Below are 17,626 nucleotides of genomic sequence, written 5' to 3'. Positions count from 1 at the left end.
CAGGCAGAGTGGACAGTGAGAGAGAGAGAGACAGAGAGGAAGGTCTTCCTTTGCCGTTGGTTCACCCTCCAATGGCCGCCACGGGCGGCGCATCGCGCTGATCCGATGGCAGGAGCCAGGTGCTTCTCCTGGTCTCCCATGGGGTGCAGGGCCCAAGTACCCACTTGGGCCATCCTCCACTGCACTCCCAGGCCACAGCAGAGAGCTGGCCTGGAAGAGGGGCAACCGGGACAGAATCCGGCACCCCGACCGGGACTAGAACCCGGTGTGCCGGGGCTGCAAGGTGGAGGATTAGCCTAGTGAGCCGCGGCGCCGGCCAGAAACCTTTTATTTCATGAGTACAGATTTCATAAGTACAACTTCAGGAATATCGTGATTCTTCCCCCCATACCCGCCCTCCCACCCCACCTCCTCCTCCCTCTCCCATCCCCAGTCCCATTCTCCCTTAAGATTCATTTCAATTATGTTTATACACAGAAGACAACTCTATACTAAGTAAAGATTTCAACAATTTGCACAAACATGCACAAAAAACTGTTTGAGAACAAGTTTTATAGCTAATTCTCATAATACAATTCATTGAGGACAGAGATCCTACATGGGGAGTAAGTGCACAGTGTCTCCTGTTGTTAATTTAACAATTAACACCCTTCTGGATGATGTCAGTGATCCCCTGAGGCTCTTGACATGAGCTGCCACGGCTATGGAAGTCTTTTGAATTCACAAACTCCATCAGTATTTGACAAGGCCATAAGCCAAGTGGAAGTTCTCTCCTCCCTTCCGAGAAAAGCACCTCCTTCTTTGATGGCCTCTTCTTTCCAACAGTGGAGTCTTAAGCGAGAGGCATCTTCGAAAAGTTTATGGAAAACCTGTATTGTGAAAAAACCATGCATGCACTCCCAAAATGGGTTTTCTTTTCAAAAATATTTATTTCCACCCTTTTAAACTGTTTATTTGAGAAGAAGAGAGAAAGAGAGAGAGAGAGAGAACGCACCCCATCCACTGGTTCATCCCCCAAATGCCTGCAACAAAGCTGGGAGCTGAGAACTCCATCCAGGTCTCCCACATGGGTGGCAGGGACCCAACTCCTGAGCCATCCCTGCTGCCTCCCAGGGTCCGCATTAGCAGGAAGCTGGAATGGGAAGTTGGAGGCAGGGGTCAGACGCAGGTACTCTGACAGGGTCATGAGTATCTTAACTGGTAGGCCCCTAAACTTATCTTTCACTTCTGTTTTTCCACAGAGGCAGCAGTGCAGCTGGACACACACAAACAGGCACAACCGAGGTGCACCTGCTGTGGCTCGCCGACACAGTCCGTCCTTCCTGCTTACCTGCAGGCTTGGCGTCCCGAAGTCAACTGATTCCAGATGGAAAATATTGAGGAAGAATCACCCCTGTACGGATATATGCAGACACGCCCCCTTCTCATGACTCCAACAGCTGTTGGCGCGGCATTGGCACTGTACTGGGCGTGGTGAGCGATCCAGAGACAGACACAGGAAGCTGCACACAGGCTCTGCGCCAGGGACGTGAGCATCCACGGGTTTTGGCATCCTGGGAGGGGAGGGTCCTGGATATGAGGCACGCTCTGCACATCCTCCTCTGGAGAGAACCTCAAATGCCTACGACTGAAGTCCCACTCAACATGAGGCCCAGCCAGCTGCTGCTGCTTCCTCACCGCCCCCCCTCCCCTGGCCCTGACTTGAGGACTGGAGCTGCTGCATTTGCGATTGCCCTTAAACGTGGAAAATGCAGGTGTCCACGGGCTGGGACCAGACTGGCAGCTGGGCAGCTGGACCATGAGGTCGCCACGGTGAGACAGCACTGGGGGAAAGCAGGGAGTTGGAACAGACACCACTGGCTGCCGACTTGGTTAGCACTAGGGTCAGCTGCGCAAGGTGGAAAACCAGCAATAAAAGGTTATTTTGACATTCTGTAGAAGTCACCAGGTAAATGTCCGAAGATGGGCATGGCTCTCCAGAATGCCAGGGACCCAGGCGCCTCCTCTGGTGTCACTCTGGTGACAGCAACTTGTGTTTTGTATTTTTTTTTTTTTTTTTTGACAGACAGAGTTAGACAGAGAGAGAGAGAGAGAAAGGTCTTCCTTCCATTGGTTTACCCCCCCAAATGGCCACTACAGCTGGCACTGCACCGATCTGAAGCCAGGAGCCAGATGCTTCCTCCTGGTCTCCCATGCAGGTGCAGGGCCCAGGCACTTGGGCCATTCTCCACTGCCCTCCTGGCCCACAGCAGAGAGCTGGACTGGAAGAGGAGCAACTGGGACAGAACCAGCACCCCAACCGGGACTAGAACCCAGAGTGCCGGCGCCACTGGCAGAGGATTAGCCTAGTGAGCCGAGGCACTGGCCAGCAACTTGTATTTTGAAGATTTCTTCAGGGAACCCACATGGCTGCTGGACAAGAGTGGCTGGGAATTGGACTGCCAGGTAAACACACGTATCCCGTGATACCTGATGCAGGTAAACAACAAGTCGTTCTTTGGAATAACCATGTCCCAGTTATTGGATGGGACTTACTTATACTAAAAAAAAAAAAAAAAAAAAAAAAAAAAAAAAAAAAAAAGATGGCCGGCGCCGCGGCTCACTAGGCTAATCCTCCGCCTTGCGGCGCCAGCACACCGGGTTCTAGTCCCGGTCGGGGCGCCGGATTCTGTCCCGGTTGCTCCTCTTCCAGGCCAGCTCTCTGCTGTGGCCCGGGAGTGCAGTGGAGGATGGTCCAAGTGCTTTGGCCCTGCACCCCAGACCAGGAGGAGCACCTGGCTTTTGCCATTGGATCAGCGCGGTGCGCCGGCCGCAGCGCGCCGGCCACAGCGGCCATTGGAGGGTGAACCAACGGCAAAAGGAAGACCTTTCTCTCTGTCTCTCTCTCTCTCTCACTGTCCACTCTGCCTGTCAAAAAAAAAAAAAAAAGCACTGGTTGTTTATCTAAAATTCAGATTTAACTGGCATCTTTTATCTTCTACATCTGACCTCTGTAACTGGGTGGGAAACAAACGAGTTACAGACATGGAGACACAGGACCACAGAGGAGAGAGAACACGGACCAACAGGCACACCAAAGGAGAGAGGGACAGATACAGAGATGTGGTCATGGGATAAATACGGAAGGGACAGAGAAGAGGCAAAGGGGGCAGCAGGGCCAGAGGCCACCCCCTAGACGGGGGACAGCTCCAGGAAAAGAGCAGCCGCTGTTTGGGAGCCTGCAGCCCACAGTAGCGCCTGGTTCTAGGCTGCGCCAGTCCAGCTTCCTGCTAAGGCACCGGAGCAGCAGCAAGCGATGGTCCAGTCCCTGCATCCCTGCCCCCGCGTGGGAGACCCAGATGCGGTTCCAGGCTCCTGGCTTCAGCCTGGCCCAGCCCTGGCTGTTGTGGGGATTTGGGGCAGTGAACCAGTGGATGGAAGATCTCTCTCAGTTTCTGTCTTTCTCTGCCTCTCAAATGAAATAAAAATAAAGAAAAGAAAATATCAAAGGAGATCAGTCTAGCCAGGACAGAGACTCAGGAAACCCAGTCGAAGTTCCAGCCCCAGGGCAGACAGGAGCAGGCCACCTGAAGCAGAGGTCATTTTATCTACGCACAGTCCAAAGTCCAGCACAAGCTGGCAAGGGGAGGACTGACCGGAGGGCAGAGTAGGAAAACACACACACACACACACACACACACACACAAAACAACAACAAAACAACGGTTCTGGAGCACCAGCCATCAAGTCTGCGTTCCAGGCAGCAGAAGCAAGAAGAGTGTGTGAAAGGCACTTGCTGAGAGTTGCCTCCAGTCAGTCAGACGTCCTCTTTCACCCGGCTCCGGGGTCTGTGTGGTGCCTCCGTGCCTCTTGCCCCACCACGCTCCTCCTCTCAGAACGAATCCACAGCAACAGTAGGAAGCCAAACATGCAAGAGAAGCTGAGAAGTGTGGTTCTTATTCCAAGCGATAGTGGATGGTCAGAATCCGCACTGCCGTCATTCAGAAAGAGAACGGATACGGGCCCCGTCTCTTCATCTTGCTTGTTGATGGGGCTACATTGCCTGGACAGTGACATGCCTGGGGACCGTATTGTGCCTTTCATGGAAACACAGAGGTTCCCTCCTGCCACTGCTGGTAGAAGGACCCCAGTTGAGCCCCCTCCTTCTGTCCTAGAGGGCTGTGCAACCCCAGTAGACACCACACGTTAAGGGTTCTGAAAGGAAATTCATAGAAGATAAAATCTTCCTACACACAGTTTTGATAAAAGAATGACCTGAAAAGGTGAAACAAAGGGACTGAAATGTATAATTTTTCAGGTTTTATTTCAATACATAAATGCTCAGGTGCAATTACATGAGAAGATGTGAAGAAGTGAGTAGAAGCCAGGAGGCAGAGAGAGAAAGAGAGAGAGGTCTTCCATCCGCTGGTTCACTCCCCAGATGGCCACAACGGCCGGAGCTTCGCCGATCCAAAGCTAGGAGCCAGGAGCTTCCTCTGGGTCTCCCACATGGGTGCAGGGGTCCAAGGACTTGGGCCATCTTCCACTGCTTTCCCAGGCCATAGCAGAGAGCTGGATCGGAAGTGGAGCAGCCGGGACTCTAATCGGTGCCCATATGGGATGCCGACACTGCAGGCAGCGGCTTTACCCGCTACGCGACAGCACCGGTCCCAGGCAAACATGGTTTTAAAGCTGTGCAAAGAACGCCGAGTTTATGTGTAAGGCAGAGCGGGGTCCTGGGTGCAAAGTGTTGTTGTCCCCAGGAACGCCGACTTCTGGGTGTCAGCGTGGGTTCCTTGGGCTTCTCTGGCTCTTGGCAGGGCCTTGTCCAACCTCCCTGACCTCTTCTGAGGATGAAGACGCCCCTGGGGGTGGCACTGCCTTCGGGGAGAAGCAGACAGGGACGGACGTGAATGGACCAAACCCTGGTGAGACCAGAAGGAATCCCAAGTAGCTGGAGAACAATGAGGGCAGAGAAGTCGGCAGGGCCCTGTCACCCTTGGTCACAGGGCGACACGCAGAGCGCCCTCCTGGGTGGACGAGGTCCGCTGGCGAGTTTTCAGCAGGGCGGGGACCTGGTCTGGCCTCGCTGCCGGGCGTGAAACTCGTTCATTCCCTGTCCCCCAGAAAACAGCTGGGGGGTGGAGGGTGGGAGCAGGCATTCGGCCAAGTGGTTAGGACACCCACGGCAGCACCTGCGCCCCACGTCAGACTGCCCCGGTTCCACTTCCTCTCCTGGTTCCTGACTCCAGCTTCCTGCCGCTGCAGGCCCTGGGTGGCTGGGTTCTGAATCCAGTTCCTGGCTCAAGGGAGCGCTTCCGCCCAGCCCCTGCCATTGTGGGCCGTCGAGGAGTGAGCCAGCCAGCGGGAGCTCTCCCTATCCATCCTCTCCCTATCCATCTCTCTCTCTCGCTCACTCGCTCGCTCTCTCTCTCGCTCTAACAGAAACTTACTACTCAGCAGACTGCACCTTTGCACTTTTCTGGGAATTTCACACATTCGTTCATTTGCTCCTTTGCTCGTTCATCACACAAGGGTCGAAGGTGTCCCAGGGCCCTATTACCCCCCGCTGCACTGGTTCAAAATAATGATTCATTCCTCCCCCTCTCCCGGGGGCTGGCCGGGCAGCTCTTCTGCGGGGCTGGCCCAGTTCACTCCAGCTGGTGAGCTGCTGGGGACCGCGCACTCTCCCCTGCTCTTTCCTGCGAGGCAGCTTCTGAGGACTGCACAGCACCCAGGGAGCACAGGGAGCGCTGGGCCGGGCCTCTTGACGCCGAGGCTCTGGGACTCGTGCAGCTTCAGGGCCGTCACATTCTGTGGGCAATGTGAGGCCAGGGCCAGCCCAGATCCAAGGGGGTGAAGTGGACGCCGCCTCTTGCTGGGAGGAGCTACAAAGTCACCTTAGGAGTCGTGGAACTTCTGGGATTCATGGCCATGAACCAGTCTGCCTGGCTCTGGACAGGGCCCTGGGGGTGCAGCCTGCCCCTCCAAGACCTCACTCTAGTGGAGCCACAACATACCAGGAAGTGCTGTGGACAAGGTGGTCAGGCAGGGCCTCCCTGGCACGTTGGGCTGGACTGGAGCAAGTCAGCATGGATCACGGACGCTCCTGAGGCTGCCAGGAAAGACAGCCGTCCTGGAGCGAGCCCCGGGCCCCATGGCTCCCGGGAGGAGGCGGCAGCATGGGAGGAGGTGGGCCGGGGGACATCAGTAATGGCTGTTGCATCGTCATCTTCTTACGTGGGGTGGAATGTTAGCCCACCTGGGGCCGGAGGGTCTGACTTCTCGCCTCCGGCACAGACCGAGTGACACTGGCCATCTCCGACTCCTCCCCTGTCCGACAGCCCCTTAACCCGCCTGGCCCGGTGCACTGCACTGTGGGGAAGCCCAGGGTTATGAAGCAGAGTGGGTTAAGTTCCAGAGCAAGGCAGCACTGGCACAGCCGTGGCTCTGCACAGGCAGGGGTCAGGGACGGGGCAGCCCGTGCCATCGGCTGCACTGCGGTGCAGGAGGGCGGTGTGGGTGGGGCTGGGCGTGGAAAGTGCTGCCACCTCCATCTCCCCTCCTCCCCCTCCCCATCCTCTTTCTCCACTCCTGAACTCCCCACCCCCTGCCCTCCCTTCCTCCCCACCTCCTGACTCCTCCCCCTTCACCTGTCCTAAGTCTTCACTCACTTCCTCCCTGACTACCTCACCCGCTCCTTAAGAAAAGGAGAGGCAGAGAGGCACAGACCTTCCCTCTGCGGGTGCACTCCCCAGATTCCCGCCGCAGCCTGCGCTGGGCCAGGCCGGAGCCAGGAGCCAGGAACCGCATCCTGGTCTCCCATGGGGGTGGCAGGGCCCCCAAGTGTTTCACCGCCGGCTGCCCCCGAGGCGCAGGAGCGGGAAGCTGGCTCCGAAGCGGAGCCAGGACTCCACGCCAGGCACTCCGATGTGGGGTGTAGGCGTCCCACGCAGCCGCTTAGCCACTGCCCTAAAGCACCGGCCCTAACATCTAAGCCGCTCGCTTCCCCTTTCCCCACACCTGCTCTCACGCCCCAGCTCGCTTCCTCCCTCCGCTCTCGCCCTCACCCCTCCTCTGGCTGCTCTGCCATCTCGCACCAACTCTTCCCCTTCCTCCTTACCTCTGACCCCACCACCTCCACGCTCAGGTGCCTGCCAGCCCCTTCCGACCTCACCTCTCACCCGCATCTCCGCCTCCCTTTCTCTCCGGCTCCCCTCCCGCCCTCGCCCCGCCCCTGGTCGCCCACCTGGCCCCGCCCAAGGCCCCGCCCAGCCCCCGCCCCTGCGGGTCACGGGGTCGACGGACGTGCGGCGGCCGTAGCGGCCCTGCCAGTCACGTGGTCACGTGACGCGCTCCAACATGGCGGCGCCGTGGAGCCGCGGCGTCGCTTCCTGACGGGGCGGCGCGCACGGACGCGGCCAGTGCCGGCTGGGACGCCGGGCCCGTAGCTTCGCTTGCCCGTCCTCTCGCTCGTGCCGCGCGCCCGCGGGGCTGCCAGCCCCCGCCGGGCCGGGGCCATGCAGGAGAGCCAGACCAAGAGCATGTTCGTGTCCCGGGCCCTGGAGAAGATCCTAGCCGACAAGGAGGTGAAGCGGCCCCAGCACTCCCAGCTGCGCAGGGCCTGCCAGGTGGCGCTCGGTGGGTGAGCCGCCCCGCGCCGGCCTCCCTACGCCGGCCGTTACCCTGCCCGGCCTCCCGGCCTCCGCGTCCCCTGACCCCGAATCCCACCCTCCCGGCCTGCTCCTGGGGATCCCCCCGGGGGAGCTGACGCCGGGCTGCTCGGGACTGGCCCAAGGTCACCTAGCAAGTTGGTGACAGCCGAGCCTGTTTCTCCAGCCTCCCCGCTCAGGGCTCTTGCCACGACTCCGCGTCCTGCTTCCTGGTTCCTCCCCGCGCCACCTCCAAGCCCTCAGAGCCGGTGGCCCCTGCCCTAAGAGCTTGCTTTACCTGGGCTCTGCTGGTTGGGGTGCCCCCAGGTGAGCAGGGCAGGTGTCGGGAGACCCCTGAGGCTGGCTTTGGGAGAGGCTGCCGGAGGACGTCTGCTTTTCCTTGGGGGCGTCCCGTCGCGCTCTCCAGCAAGGAAGGAATGCAGACGGTGACCCGGCTGTCCCGGGCGTCCTAATGCCTTGTGGTGGACGAGACCTCTGCTTTTTCCGGGCTGTCCCGTGGGCTACGGGGGCTACAGAGCAAACGTACTCGTCTGATTCATCCCCTGTTGTCCCTTGTAGCTGCAGCAGTGCCTGGCGCATAGCAGATGTTCAGTAAATATTTGCTGGTTGAACAGGACCCACGATGACAGGAAGAGACGCCTGGCTTATAGGTCGCCAAAGGCTTTGGTAGTTGATGCCAGCAGCAGTGCCCTGGCTTTCAGTTTTAACCATTCAACAAATATGTATCGAATGGCTGCTGTGTCTGGCAGTGGGTTGTGAATAGGACGGACAAAACTCTGCCAGAGCAGACAGCATAGGTAGATAAGAGAATAAGCGAACACCAGTAAATCCTGGTGCGAAAACAGAAGGGCCGGAGCTGGCAGAGATGCTTTAGGGGGGTGGTCAGGACAGTGACCCCTTCTGCGGAGGTGGCATTTGAGCTGAGTACTGAGAGGAGGAGGTGTCTACCGTGGAAGTCCAGCAGGAGCTGGGCGGAGAGGGTCAGTACCCTGGACCAGAGCTGGCCCCAGGGCCTTTGCTGTGGAGTCAGTAAGAAGGCCCGTTTCCCCTGACAGCGGAGCCGTGGGAAGTTTTTGGGATTGCCATTCCCTTTCTCCCTGCTCTGGGGACCCAGCTGTGTGCTTGTGCGCCTTGCCCTGCCTTTCATCAGGTTGAGGCTCGGCCGAGGGTCCGAGCTCATGATAAGAACGGAGTTGTTGCTTAGATAATCCGGAAACTGCTGCTAGTTCTGTGAAACTCAGGATTACTGGAAGGAATTTACTGAGATTTGGATGTTTAAGGCTTTCCAGTGCAGATACCCAGGGCGGACTGTCGCGTGTTGTTTTCTCAGGAATGTAGGCTGAGCAGTGCAGAGCTGTTTGTTAGCTACGCAAAATCCGGCCACTTGCACGTCCACGCTCAAATCCGCCTAGATTCTGTCCTCTCGACGTCACTTTAAGGGTCCTCATGGAAGTTTGAAAATAGTTATTTGCCAAAAAAGTTGTCGCTCTGCCCTTGAGGAAACTTCTTAACATAAAATGTTCCCTGGATTGTATGAGGGTTCTTCACATAGTTGATGGGGAATGCGTATTATGAAAAGAGTATACATACTTTTCAAAAAATGTTTTGCACCAAAATCAACCTTTAATTTCATTTTCTGTGGGCTTTTTGAAGTGCCTTCACATTGTTGGAACCTGCTTATAAAGTTGTCACATAGGTCATAAAGAACCATCACGTCGAGAGCTTATTCGATGATACTTTTGGATCATCTCTTTATTGAGTTCAGATTTGTCCGTCCCAGGTTGTGGCATGCACGTTTTAAGTGTGTAAGCGATGAAGGCTAAGAAATGGCCTATATGGGAGGAGCTTGACAGCAGCTGTATGTAAGATAGACTTATCATTGATTGTGAGTCACCACTGCTGTGGTGTAATAGGAACTGGCATAAGGACCCTGTTAATGTGGCCATCGTTTTAGGAGAGCAATTGTGTATCACTTGTGTTTCACAGAAATGACTGCTTTGCTTGTGAACTGCAGGAAACCATGAAGTACCTGGTGACATTCACTCCACACTTCCAGGGCCAGTTTGTGTCCAGTCGCTCCATTTAAGGAGAGAATTTTAACAAGCCAGTATAGGTGAAGTGTTGCAATGTGTTCGGTATTTTGGAGATTACTGTGTGTTGATTTCCATTAATTCTGATAAGAGAAACCATAAATGTCCGCTCGAAGTTGATATGCTTGCATGACAGTGAGCGCTTAGAGGCCAGAGCTTCCGTGATAGGACTCTACCAGCGGCAGCAGTTGGGGGTTGGGGGTGGGGATCGGGGCTGCAAGGCTATCCCCGGGTCCCCCGGATGTTAGAGGGTGGGAGCGCGACCCCAGCGACCTCGCACTCCCTGTGTTCAAGTCCCCTGCCTCCCACCTGCTGCCTTTGTCCTCATGGGCAGGTGCTGGATCTTGCAGCTCCTCTTCGGTTCTTGGGAAGATGGAGTTGACGTGTTCTGGTTCTCATTAAGCTGCAACAACCAAATGACGTTGCTTCCTCCTTCCGGAGTGGCTTACTGCTCTGTTTGGTTTGTAGAAGCAGTGAACACAGCTCTAACTGCATAGCTGAAAGACTGCGGAGTGTTAACTTGCTAAGCCCTGTGAGGGCAGGACTTGTCTCTCATAAAGGCAGTGAGGACCAGAGTGGAACGGGCTTGGAGTAATCTGGTGATCAGCCTGTGCCGAATACCTGGTGCATGGACGGGGGTTGCCCAGTCGTGGGATGGTGTCATTCCGGCCTCATTGTGGAGAAATCGGGAGAGCCTGCTGTCCATTGCTCCATGGACGTTGTTGTGTTAACTTGTCAGTGAAGCTTTGACCTGTATTAATGATTGTCAACCCTTTAGCCCACTCTGAGGGACTATTACTATGTTCTTAAAACCTGCCTTTTTATTAAGATTTATTTTATTTATTTGAAAGAGTTACAGAGAGAAGTAGAGACAGAGATCTTCCATCCACTGGTTCTCTCCCAAATGGCCTTAATGGCCAGGGCTGTACCAGGCGCAAGCCAGGAGCTTCTTCGGGGTCTCCCACGTGGGTGCAGGGGCCCAGGTACTTGGGCCATCTTCTACTGCTTTCCCAGGTGCATCAGCAGGTAGCTGGTTAGGAAGTGGAGCAGCTGGGACTCGGACTGGCGCCCATATGGGATGCCAGAGCTGCAGGCCAGGGCTTTAACCCACTACACCACAGCGCCAGCCTCCTCCCTTTTTTTTTTTTTTTTTTAAAGATTTATTTATTTGAAAGGCAGACTTATGACAGGGAGGTAGGGGGAGAGAGAGAGAGAGAGATTGCGATTGCGATTGCAACCGTTGGTTTACTCCCCACATGGCCACAATGACTGGGACTAGGCCAGGCCAAAGCCAGGAGCCTGGAGCCTCATCTGGGTTTCTCATGTGGGTGCAGGGGCCCAAGGACTTGGGCCATCTTCTGCTGCTTTCCCAGGTACATTAGCAGGGAGCTAGATCGGTAGCAGAGCAGTAGGGGCTTGAACCAGCACCCATGTGGGATGCTGGCATTGCAGGCAGCGGCTCAACCGATGATGCCACAACACTGGCCCCTTTTTATAATTGTCTTAAGACCATATGTTGGCCGGCGCCGCGGCTCACTAGGCTAATCCTCCACCTAGTGGCGCCGGCACACCGAGTTCTAGTCCCGGTTGGGGCGCCGGATTCTGTCCCGGTTGCCCCTCTTCCAGGCCAGCTCTCTGCTGTGGCCAGGGAGTGCAGTGGAGGATGGCCCAGGTGCTTGGGCCCTGCACCCCATGGGAGACCAGGAAAAGCACCTGGCTCCTGCCATCGGATCAGTGCAGTGCGCCGGCCGCAGCGCGGCGGCCATTGGAGGGTGAACCAACGGCAAAGGAAGACCTTTCTCTCTGTCTCTCTCTCTCTCACTGTCCACTCTGCCTTTCAAAAAAAAAAAAAGACCATATGTTGCTTTAAATTATACTTCAACTTTTAAACTACATAGGGTTTGGAGACTTGACAAGATAATCTAAATGTTTTAAATTGGATATGCAGAAGTTTGGCTCTGGTATTCACTGACCTGCTCTAATAATCCTCTTAAAAAATAAAGAAATTTATCTTTTTATTTGAAAGGCAGAGTTACAGAGAGGCAGAGGCAGAGAGAGAGAGAGAGAGAGAGAGAGAGATGTCTTCTATCCGCTGGTTCAGTTCCCAAATGGCTGCAATGGCCGGAGTTGGGCTGATCTGGAGCCAGGAGCCTGGAGCTTCTTCCTGGCCTCCCACACAGGTACCTGGGCCATCTTCTACTGCTTTTCCAGGCCATAACAGAGAGCTAGATCAGAAGTTTAACAGCTGGGATTTGAACCAACACCCATATGGGATGCCGGCACTTCAGACCAGGGCTTTAACCCACTGCGCCACAGCGCTGGCCCCTAAAAATCCTCTTTTCACATATATGTGAGATGTGGTATCGTATTTAAGAATGTGCACAGAGTGCTAAGTGTGCTTTAATTGCTAGCTGTCATTCTCATGAAAATCCAAAAAGAACAGGAAACATGTATGTTTTTCATATGAAATAGAGAGGCTTCTAAGAATCGCGTGCTGTGTGGTTTCCGCCATGTACTGTGCCTTTCTGAGTTGCACGCACAGCTCTTGCTATCGTCATCCCCACATCCCCAGTGAAGTCGCTGGGCTGGGGTCGCTCAGCCAGGCCTTCTGAAGGAACCAGGGTGTGAGCACAGGCCCTGTGGCCGCACAGCCAGTCCAGCGCCCTCATCGCGCTTGGTGATGAGGTCAGTGAAAACCTCGCTGTGCTTGCTGGTGTCCCCACGTGGAGGCTCTCACACGTGAACTACTCTGTGAAGCCTTGAAAATGACCGTCCGCTGCCGTTTCAGTGCGGAGACCGCCTTCGCTGTCGCGAGTCGGGAGATGTGCTCGGGAGCCTCCGTTCTGCAGCTCAGTGGCGGGCGTCCTCGGTTTACTTTAGGGATGAGCAGAAAGAACCGGTGAAGAGCGAGCTTGGCGTAAGCGCTGTTGGAGTTCTGTTTTCCTGATTTGTGCGTCTCCTCAGCCACAGTGACTCCCTCTGAGCTGGAATGGTGTCTGTTGAGGGTACAGCAGGCAGTGGGAGACCAAGGCTCTGGGAACAGATTCGCCCACGGCCACCTGGCCTGGAGGGGAAGCAGTGGCAGCACACGCTCTGCCTACTGTAAAGGCTGGAAAATCCGTGCTCGGATCTGCCGCTCTGGCTCTTACATTTGTGGGATTTGGAGACATGCGGGTCATTGGTGACCTTAGCTTGAGCACTTTGGGTGGCATGCGGCAGGCGAAAGCAAGACCAGAGGGGGTTGGAGCAAGAGTGGGAGGTGAGGAACTGACCGTGAGCATAGACAGTGCTTTCCCCAGATTTGGCTGCGCTGGGAACAGGCGGGAGATGCGCTCATGGGAGGCGCTTGCTTGCTTTCTTGTTTGTTTTTCTAAGAAACAACTTTGACTTGTTTAACTGACATTGGGAAGGGAGCCAGTGAAGGGAGTGTGTTCGTAAATCTTAGTTGTACATTAAACTGCATGAAACAGTCAGCGTTTAAGTGTCTGTATGATATATGGCAAATCGTTTTTTCTTCCATATTATATTGTTCTTGTTCTACTAGTTTTGTTGTGTTCGGAAAACAGTCTCTTTATGAAGAACCTTACAGGCAAAAATTAAGAAGTATTTTAAACATTTCTAACTTGATATAGCAAATAGAATAAGGCTTTCAGTTGACGTATGAAACAACAATTTTAGAAAATTCTGGGGCTAGCGCTGCGGCTTACTAGGCTAATCCTCCGCCTGCGGTGCCAGCACCCCAGGTTCTAGTCCCGGTTGGGGCACTGGATTCTGTCCCGTTGCTCCTCTTCCAGTCCAACTCTCTGCTGTGGCCCGGGAAGGCAGTGGAGGATGGCCCAGGTCTTTGAGCCCTGCACCTGCATGGGAGACCAGGAGAAGCACCTGGCTCCTGGCTTCAGATGGGCACAGCACGCCGGCCGTAGTGGCCATTTGGGGGGTGAACCAACGGAAGGAAGACCTTTCTCTCTGTCTCTGTCTCTCTCACTGTCCAACCCTGCTTGTCAAAAAAATAAAATAAAATAAAATAAAAAGAAAGGAAAATTCTGGTGTTGGGGTGAGACATTTGTTTACAAGTGTTCTGCATCAGAGTAGCCTTGAAGGTCATGGCAGGTGACTCTTTGTTGAAAAGTTTCAGGGTGATTCCTTAGGTGGAGGTCTTCATCATAGAAGCAGTGTCTGAAGACTGGTTTGGCATCAGTAATTGAAAAGCACTTATGGGGGCTGCCACTGTCACGCAGCGGGTCAAGCTGCTGTGTGCAACATCGGCATCCCATATTAGCCACGCAGAGGAGCAGGCACTGGCTGCTGTGCTTCGGATCCAGCTCCCTGCTGATGCACCTTGGAAATCCAAGTGCTTGGGCCCTTGCACCCACTTGGGAGACCCAGATGGCTCCTGGCTTCCGCCTTGCCCACACCTGGCTGTTGTGGCCATTTGAGAGGTGAACCAGAGGCTGGGAGAGTCATTCTCTCTCTCTCTCTCTAACTGCCTTTAGAATAAACAAACAAGTAAATCTTAAAAAAAAAAAAAACTTTTAAAATAACAAAAGCATTTGTTTATCAGATAGGTGAGAAGTTTGTTGAAAGCTGAATTTGAAATTTTGCTTTTTGCTAGTCCTGTGATTCCCGGCTGACAGTGGAGAGGTGATGAGGCGCCCCCCCCCCCCCGCCCCATGTCACAGGGTCATGGTGAGGGTTCAGTGAGCTAAGGCAGTGAATAACTGGCACCTACCCGCGTCCGTGTATTCACAGGAAGGCACTGAGGCACTGAGGGCCCCTCCCTGCCCCCCGGGGCTCGTTTATGGACCTTTTTGCAAGCCTGTGGTGAAGCCAGTGGTCGGATGAGTGAGTTTAGAGCTGGCGAGTCTGAGGGGTGACTGCCAGCGGCGCGAGGGACAACAGTGAGCCCATTCTTTGTGGGAAGGAGCGAACTTGTAAAAATGTGTCCTCCATCAGCAGGAACATGGCGTCTCCTGTAAAAATAGCGCGGCTCTGTTTGGTTCTCACTGTGTTCACCAGGCTTAGGGGGCCTGCCAGGAAAATACTTGACTTTCTTTCCAGCGAGGTTATCTTAGCGAACAGTCTCACATTTGCTGATTCATTCCTGGAATCTTCCTGCAAGAAGCCTGTTTTGGTTTACTGTCCTAGCTGAGTAAGTCTTTGAGCTTGGTAGTTTGTTAGGCTTTGTAGATTTCCGAGGGAGAAGGGCCTTCGGGTGCTAGGATGTAAAGCTCAGAAAGTCTCCCTCAGTCCTGGGAGTGGTCTGCTGGGCTTGCTGGGCCGCGTGGAGCCCTTTTGCTGGCCGCCGTGCAGATGTTTATGTGGCTGTCACTCTGGTGTCACAGTGCAGGGGGCAGAGTGCACTGGACCCTGTTCTGACAGGGAGAGGGGTGTGGCTCAGAGAGTGACACCTCTGGGTTAACCTCCCCCCCTTTTAAGATTTATTTATTTATTTCTGAAAGGCATAGTGACGAGAGAGAGAGAGGTCTTTTATCTGCTGGTTCACTCCCCAAATGCCCACAACAACCAGGGCTGGGCCATGCTGAAGCTGGGAGCCCGGAACTCCATCCAGGTCTCTGACATGGTTGGCAGGGCCTCAAGCCCTCGGCCATCACCGCTTGCCTTCCCAGGCTCATTAGCAGGGAGCTAGATTAGACGTTGGGTAGCTGGGACTCAGACCTGCATACTGCATCACAAGTGGAGGCTTAACCCACAGTGCCAAAATGCCATCTCCCCCTGCCCCCAAGGAAATGTTGACATCTGGTTGGAGAATAAGAATTAAGTAGGTTGGGATGGGAGGTGGAGAGAACAGCCTGAGCAAAGGACCTGTGGCAGAGAGGAGCATGACTGTTAGGGGAACTGGAAGAGGCTAGTGTGTGTGTGGAATGTGGTACATGAGGGGAGAGAGGTGGGCCAGACCCCCCACATGCAGGAGCGTGGAAGTCACGATGAAGAGTGATTGTTTTAGGTCAAAAGCAGTGGGATGACGTTGGAGGGTTTGAACAGGGAAGCTGAGAGGATGGCCCAGTTTTTATTCTGGTAAGGTTTTGGGCTGCCATGTTCAGAGTATTTTAGAGGAAGACCAAGGAGAGTGCTGGGGCTTGGGAAGAGGCAGTTGCTGTCACACAGGGAAGAATTCTCCAGCCTGGGCTGGAGTGGTGACAGTAGAAGTAGAGCAAGGTTGGGGGCCTGCGCTGTGGCACAGCAAGTAAAGCCCTGGCCTGAAGCGCTAGCATCCCATATGGGTGCCGGTTTGAGTCCCAGCTGCTCCTTTTCTGGTCCAGCTCTCTGCTATGGCCTGGGAAAGCAGTGGAAGATGTGGGAGACCCGGAGGAAGCTCCTGGCTCCGGATCGGCACATTTCCAGCCGTTGTGACCATCTAGGGAGTGAACCAGTGGAAGGAAGACCTCTCTCTCTGTAACTCTTTCAAATAAATAAAATAAATCTTTAAAAAAAAAAAAAAAGAAAAGAAAAAAAAAAGAGCAAGGTGAGTAAATGCCCAACCTGGTTGGAAGGTAAAGCTAAGGAAACTTGGCAGGGAATTGAGTTAGAGTGTGAGAAAGAATTGTTAAGGCTGACTTTTAGGTTTCTTTCTTTCCTTTCTTTCTTCCTTTCTGTCTGTCTTTCTTTCTGTCTGTCTGTCTTTCTTTCTGTCTTTCTTTCTGTCCTTCCTTTCTCTCTCTTTCTTTCTTTCTTTCCTTCCTTCCTCCTCTCCTCTCCTCTCCTCTCCTCTCCTCTCCTTTCCTTTCCTTTCCTTTCCTTTCCTTTCCTTTCCTTCCTTCCTTCCTTCCTTCCTTCCTTCCTTCCTTCCTTCCTTCCTTCCTTCCTTCCTCCTTTCCTCCTTTCCTCCTTTCCTCCTTTCCTCCTTTCCTCCTTTCCTCCTTCCTTCCTTTTATTTATTTATTTATTTGAAAGGGTTACAGAGAGGGCCTGGAGAGAGAGAGCAAGCGAGCAAGCTCCCATCCATTGGTTCACTCCCCAGATGGCCACAATGACTAGAGCTGGGCCAGGCTGAAAGCAGGAGACCGGAGCTACTTCTGGTCTCCTTGTGGGTGCCAGTACTTGGGCCATCTTCCTCTGCTTTTTGCACGCCATCAGCAGGAAGCTGGATCAGAAGTGGAGCAGCCGGGACACTTAGTGGCACCCATATGGGATGCTGGCACTGCAGGTGGCAGCTTTCCCTGCTACACCACGGCACCAGTCCCCCACTTTCAGATTTCTTCCCACTGGGTAGGCCTATGGGAAGATCAGATGATCGGAATGGGGTTTGGATCTGCCTTTCAGCACCCAGAGGACACAGGAAATAGGTAGTGGCTGCATTTGTAAGCCCGATGTTCCTAAGAGAGACGTAAACTGAAAATAGAAAGGGGCCAGCAGGATTTCCATGGGAATTGCAGGCCTTGGAAGAGAGAATTCAGTTACTGGGGCCGGCGCTGTGGCGTAGCGGGTAAAGCCACTGCCTGCAGTGCCGGCACCCCATGTGGGCACTGGTTCAAGTCCTGGCTGCTCCACTTCCAATCCAGCTCTCTGCTGTGGCCTGGGAAAACAGTAGAGGATGGCCCAAGTCCTTGGGCCCCTGCGCCAGCGTGGGAGACCCAGAGGAAGCTCCTGGCTCCTGGCTTCGGATCAGCGCAGCTCCGGCCATTGGAGCCAGTTGGGGAGTGAACCAGCAGATGGAAGACCTCTCTCTCTCTCTCTCTCTCTTTCTCTCTCTGCCTCTCCTTCTCTCTCTGTGTAACTCTGACTTTCAAATAAATAAATAAATCTTTAAGAGAGAGAGAGAGAGAGAGAAAGGCTGGACCTGGACCTGAGGCTGCCACCTTCCCTGGCTGACCAGAGAAGACCAAGTCTGCTGCGGAAACAGCAGAGATGGGCACAAAGCGGAGG

At 54.4% G+C, this 17,626-nt stretch overlaps 1 protein-coding gene and 1 long non-coding RNA gene across 6 annotated transcripts in view; one reads left to right on the top strand and one right to left on the bottom strand.

Moving 5' to 3' along the window:
• Positions 1-4,284: 4,284 nt before the first annotated feature.
• LOC127490935 (uncharacterized) lies at positions 4,285-8,076 on the bottom strand. Of its 3 annotated transcripts, XR_011379845.1 has the most exons (3): positions 7,103-7,201; positions 6,000-6,094; positions 4,285-4,860 (listed from the first exon to the last, which is right to left on the bottom strand). It is a non-coding gene; the product is annotated as an uncharacterized lncRNA (long non-coding RNA). The 3 variants fall into 3 exon arrangements; XR_011379846.1 differs by lacking the exons at positions 6,000-6,094; positions 7,103-7,201 and adding an exon at positions 7,930-8,076; XR_011379847.1 differs by lacking the exon at positions 6,000-6,094 and having other exon boundaries at positions 7,103-7,197.
• Positions 7,335-17,626, top strand: part of ARFGEF2 (ARF guanine nucleotide exchange factor 2) — a 115,663-nt gene continuing 105,371 nt past the window's right edge. For all 3 annotated transcript variants that reach the window (XM_051844943.2, XM_051844942.2, XM_051844941.2), the window contains exon 1: positions 7,335-7,620. In XM_051844943.2, the coding sequence (XP_051700903.1) occupies positions 7,500-7,620 (121 nt within the window). In that variant the 5' untranslated portion in view covers positions 7,335-7,499. The remainder of the gene's footprint in view (positions 7,621-17,626) is intronic.

Source organism: Oryctolagus cuniculus, chromosome 11 (assembly GCF_964237555.1).
Source record: "Oryctolagus cuniculus chromosome 11, mOryCun1.1, whole genome shotgun sequence".
Lineage (NCBI taxonomy): Eukaryota > Metazoa > Chordata > Mammalia > Lagomorpha > Leporidae > Oryctolagus > Oryctolagus cuniculus.
Note: the sequence above shows the minus strand (reverse complement) of the source record. Positions and strands in the feature narration are given on the sequence as shown.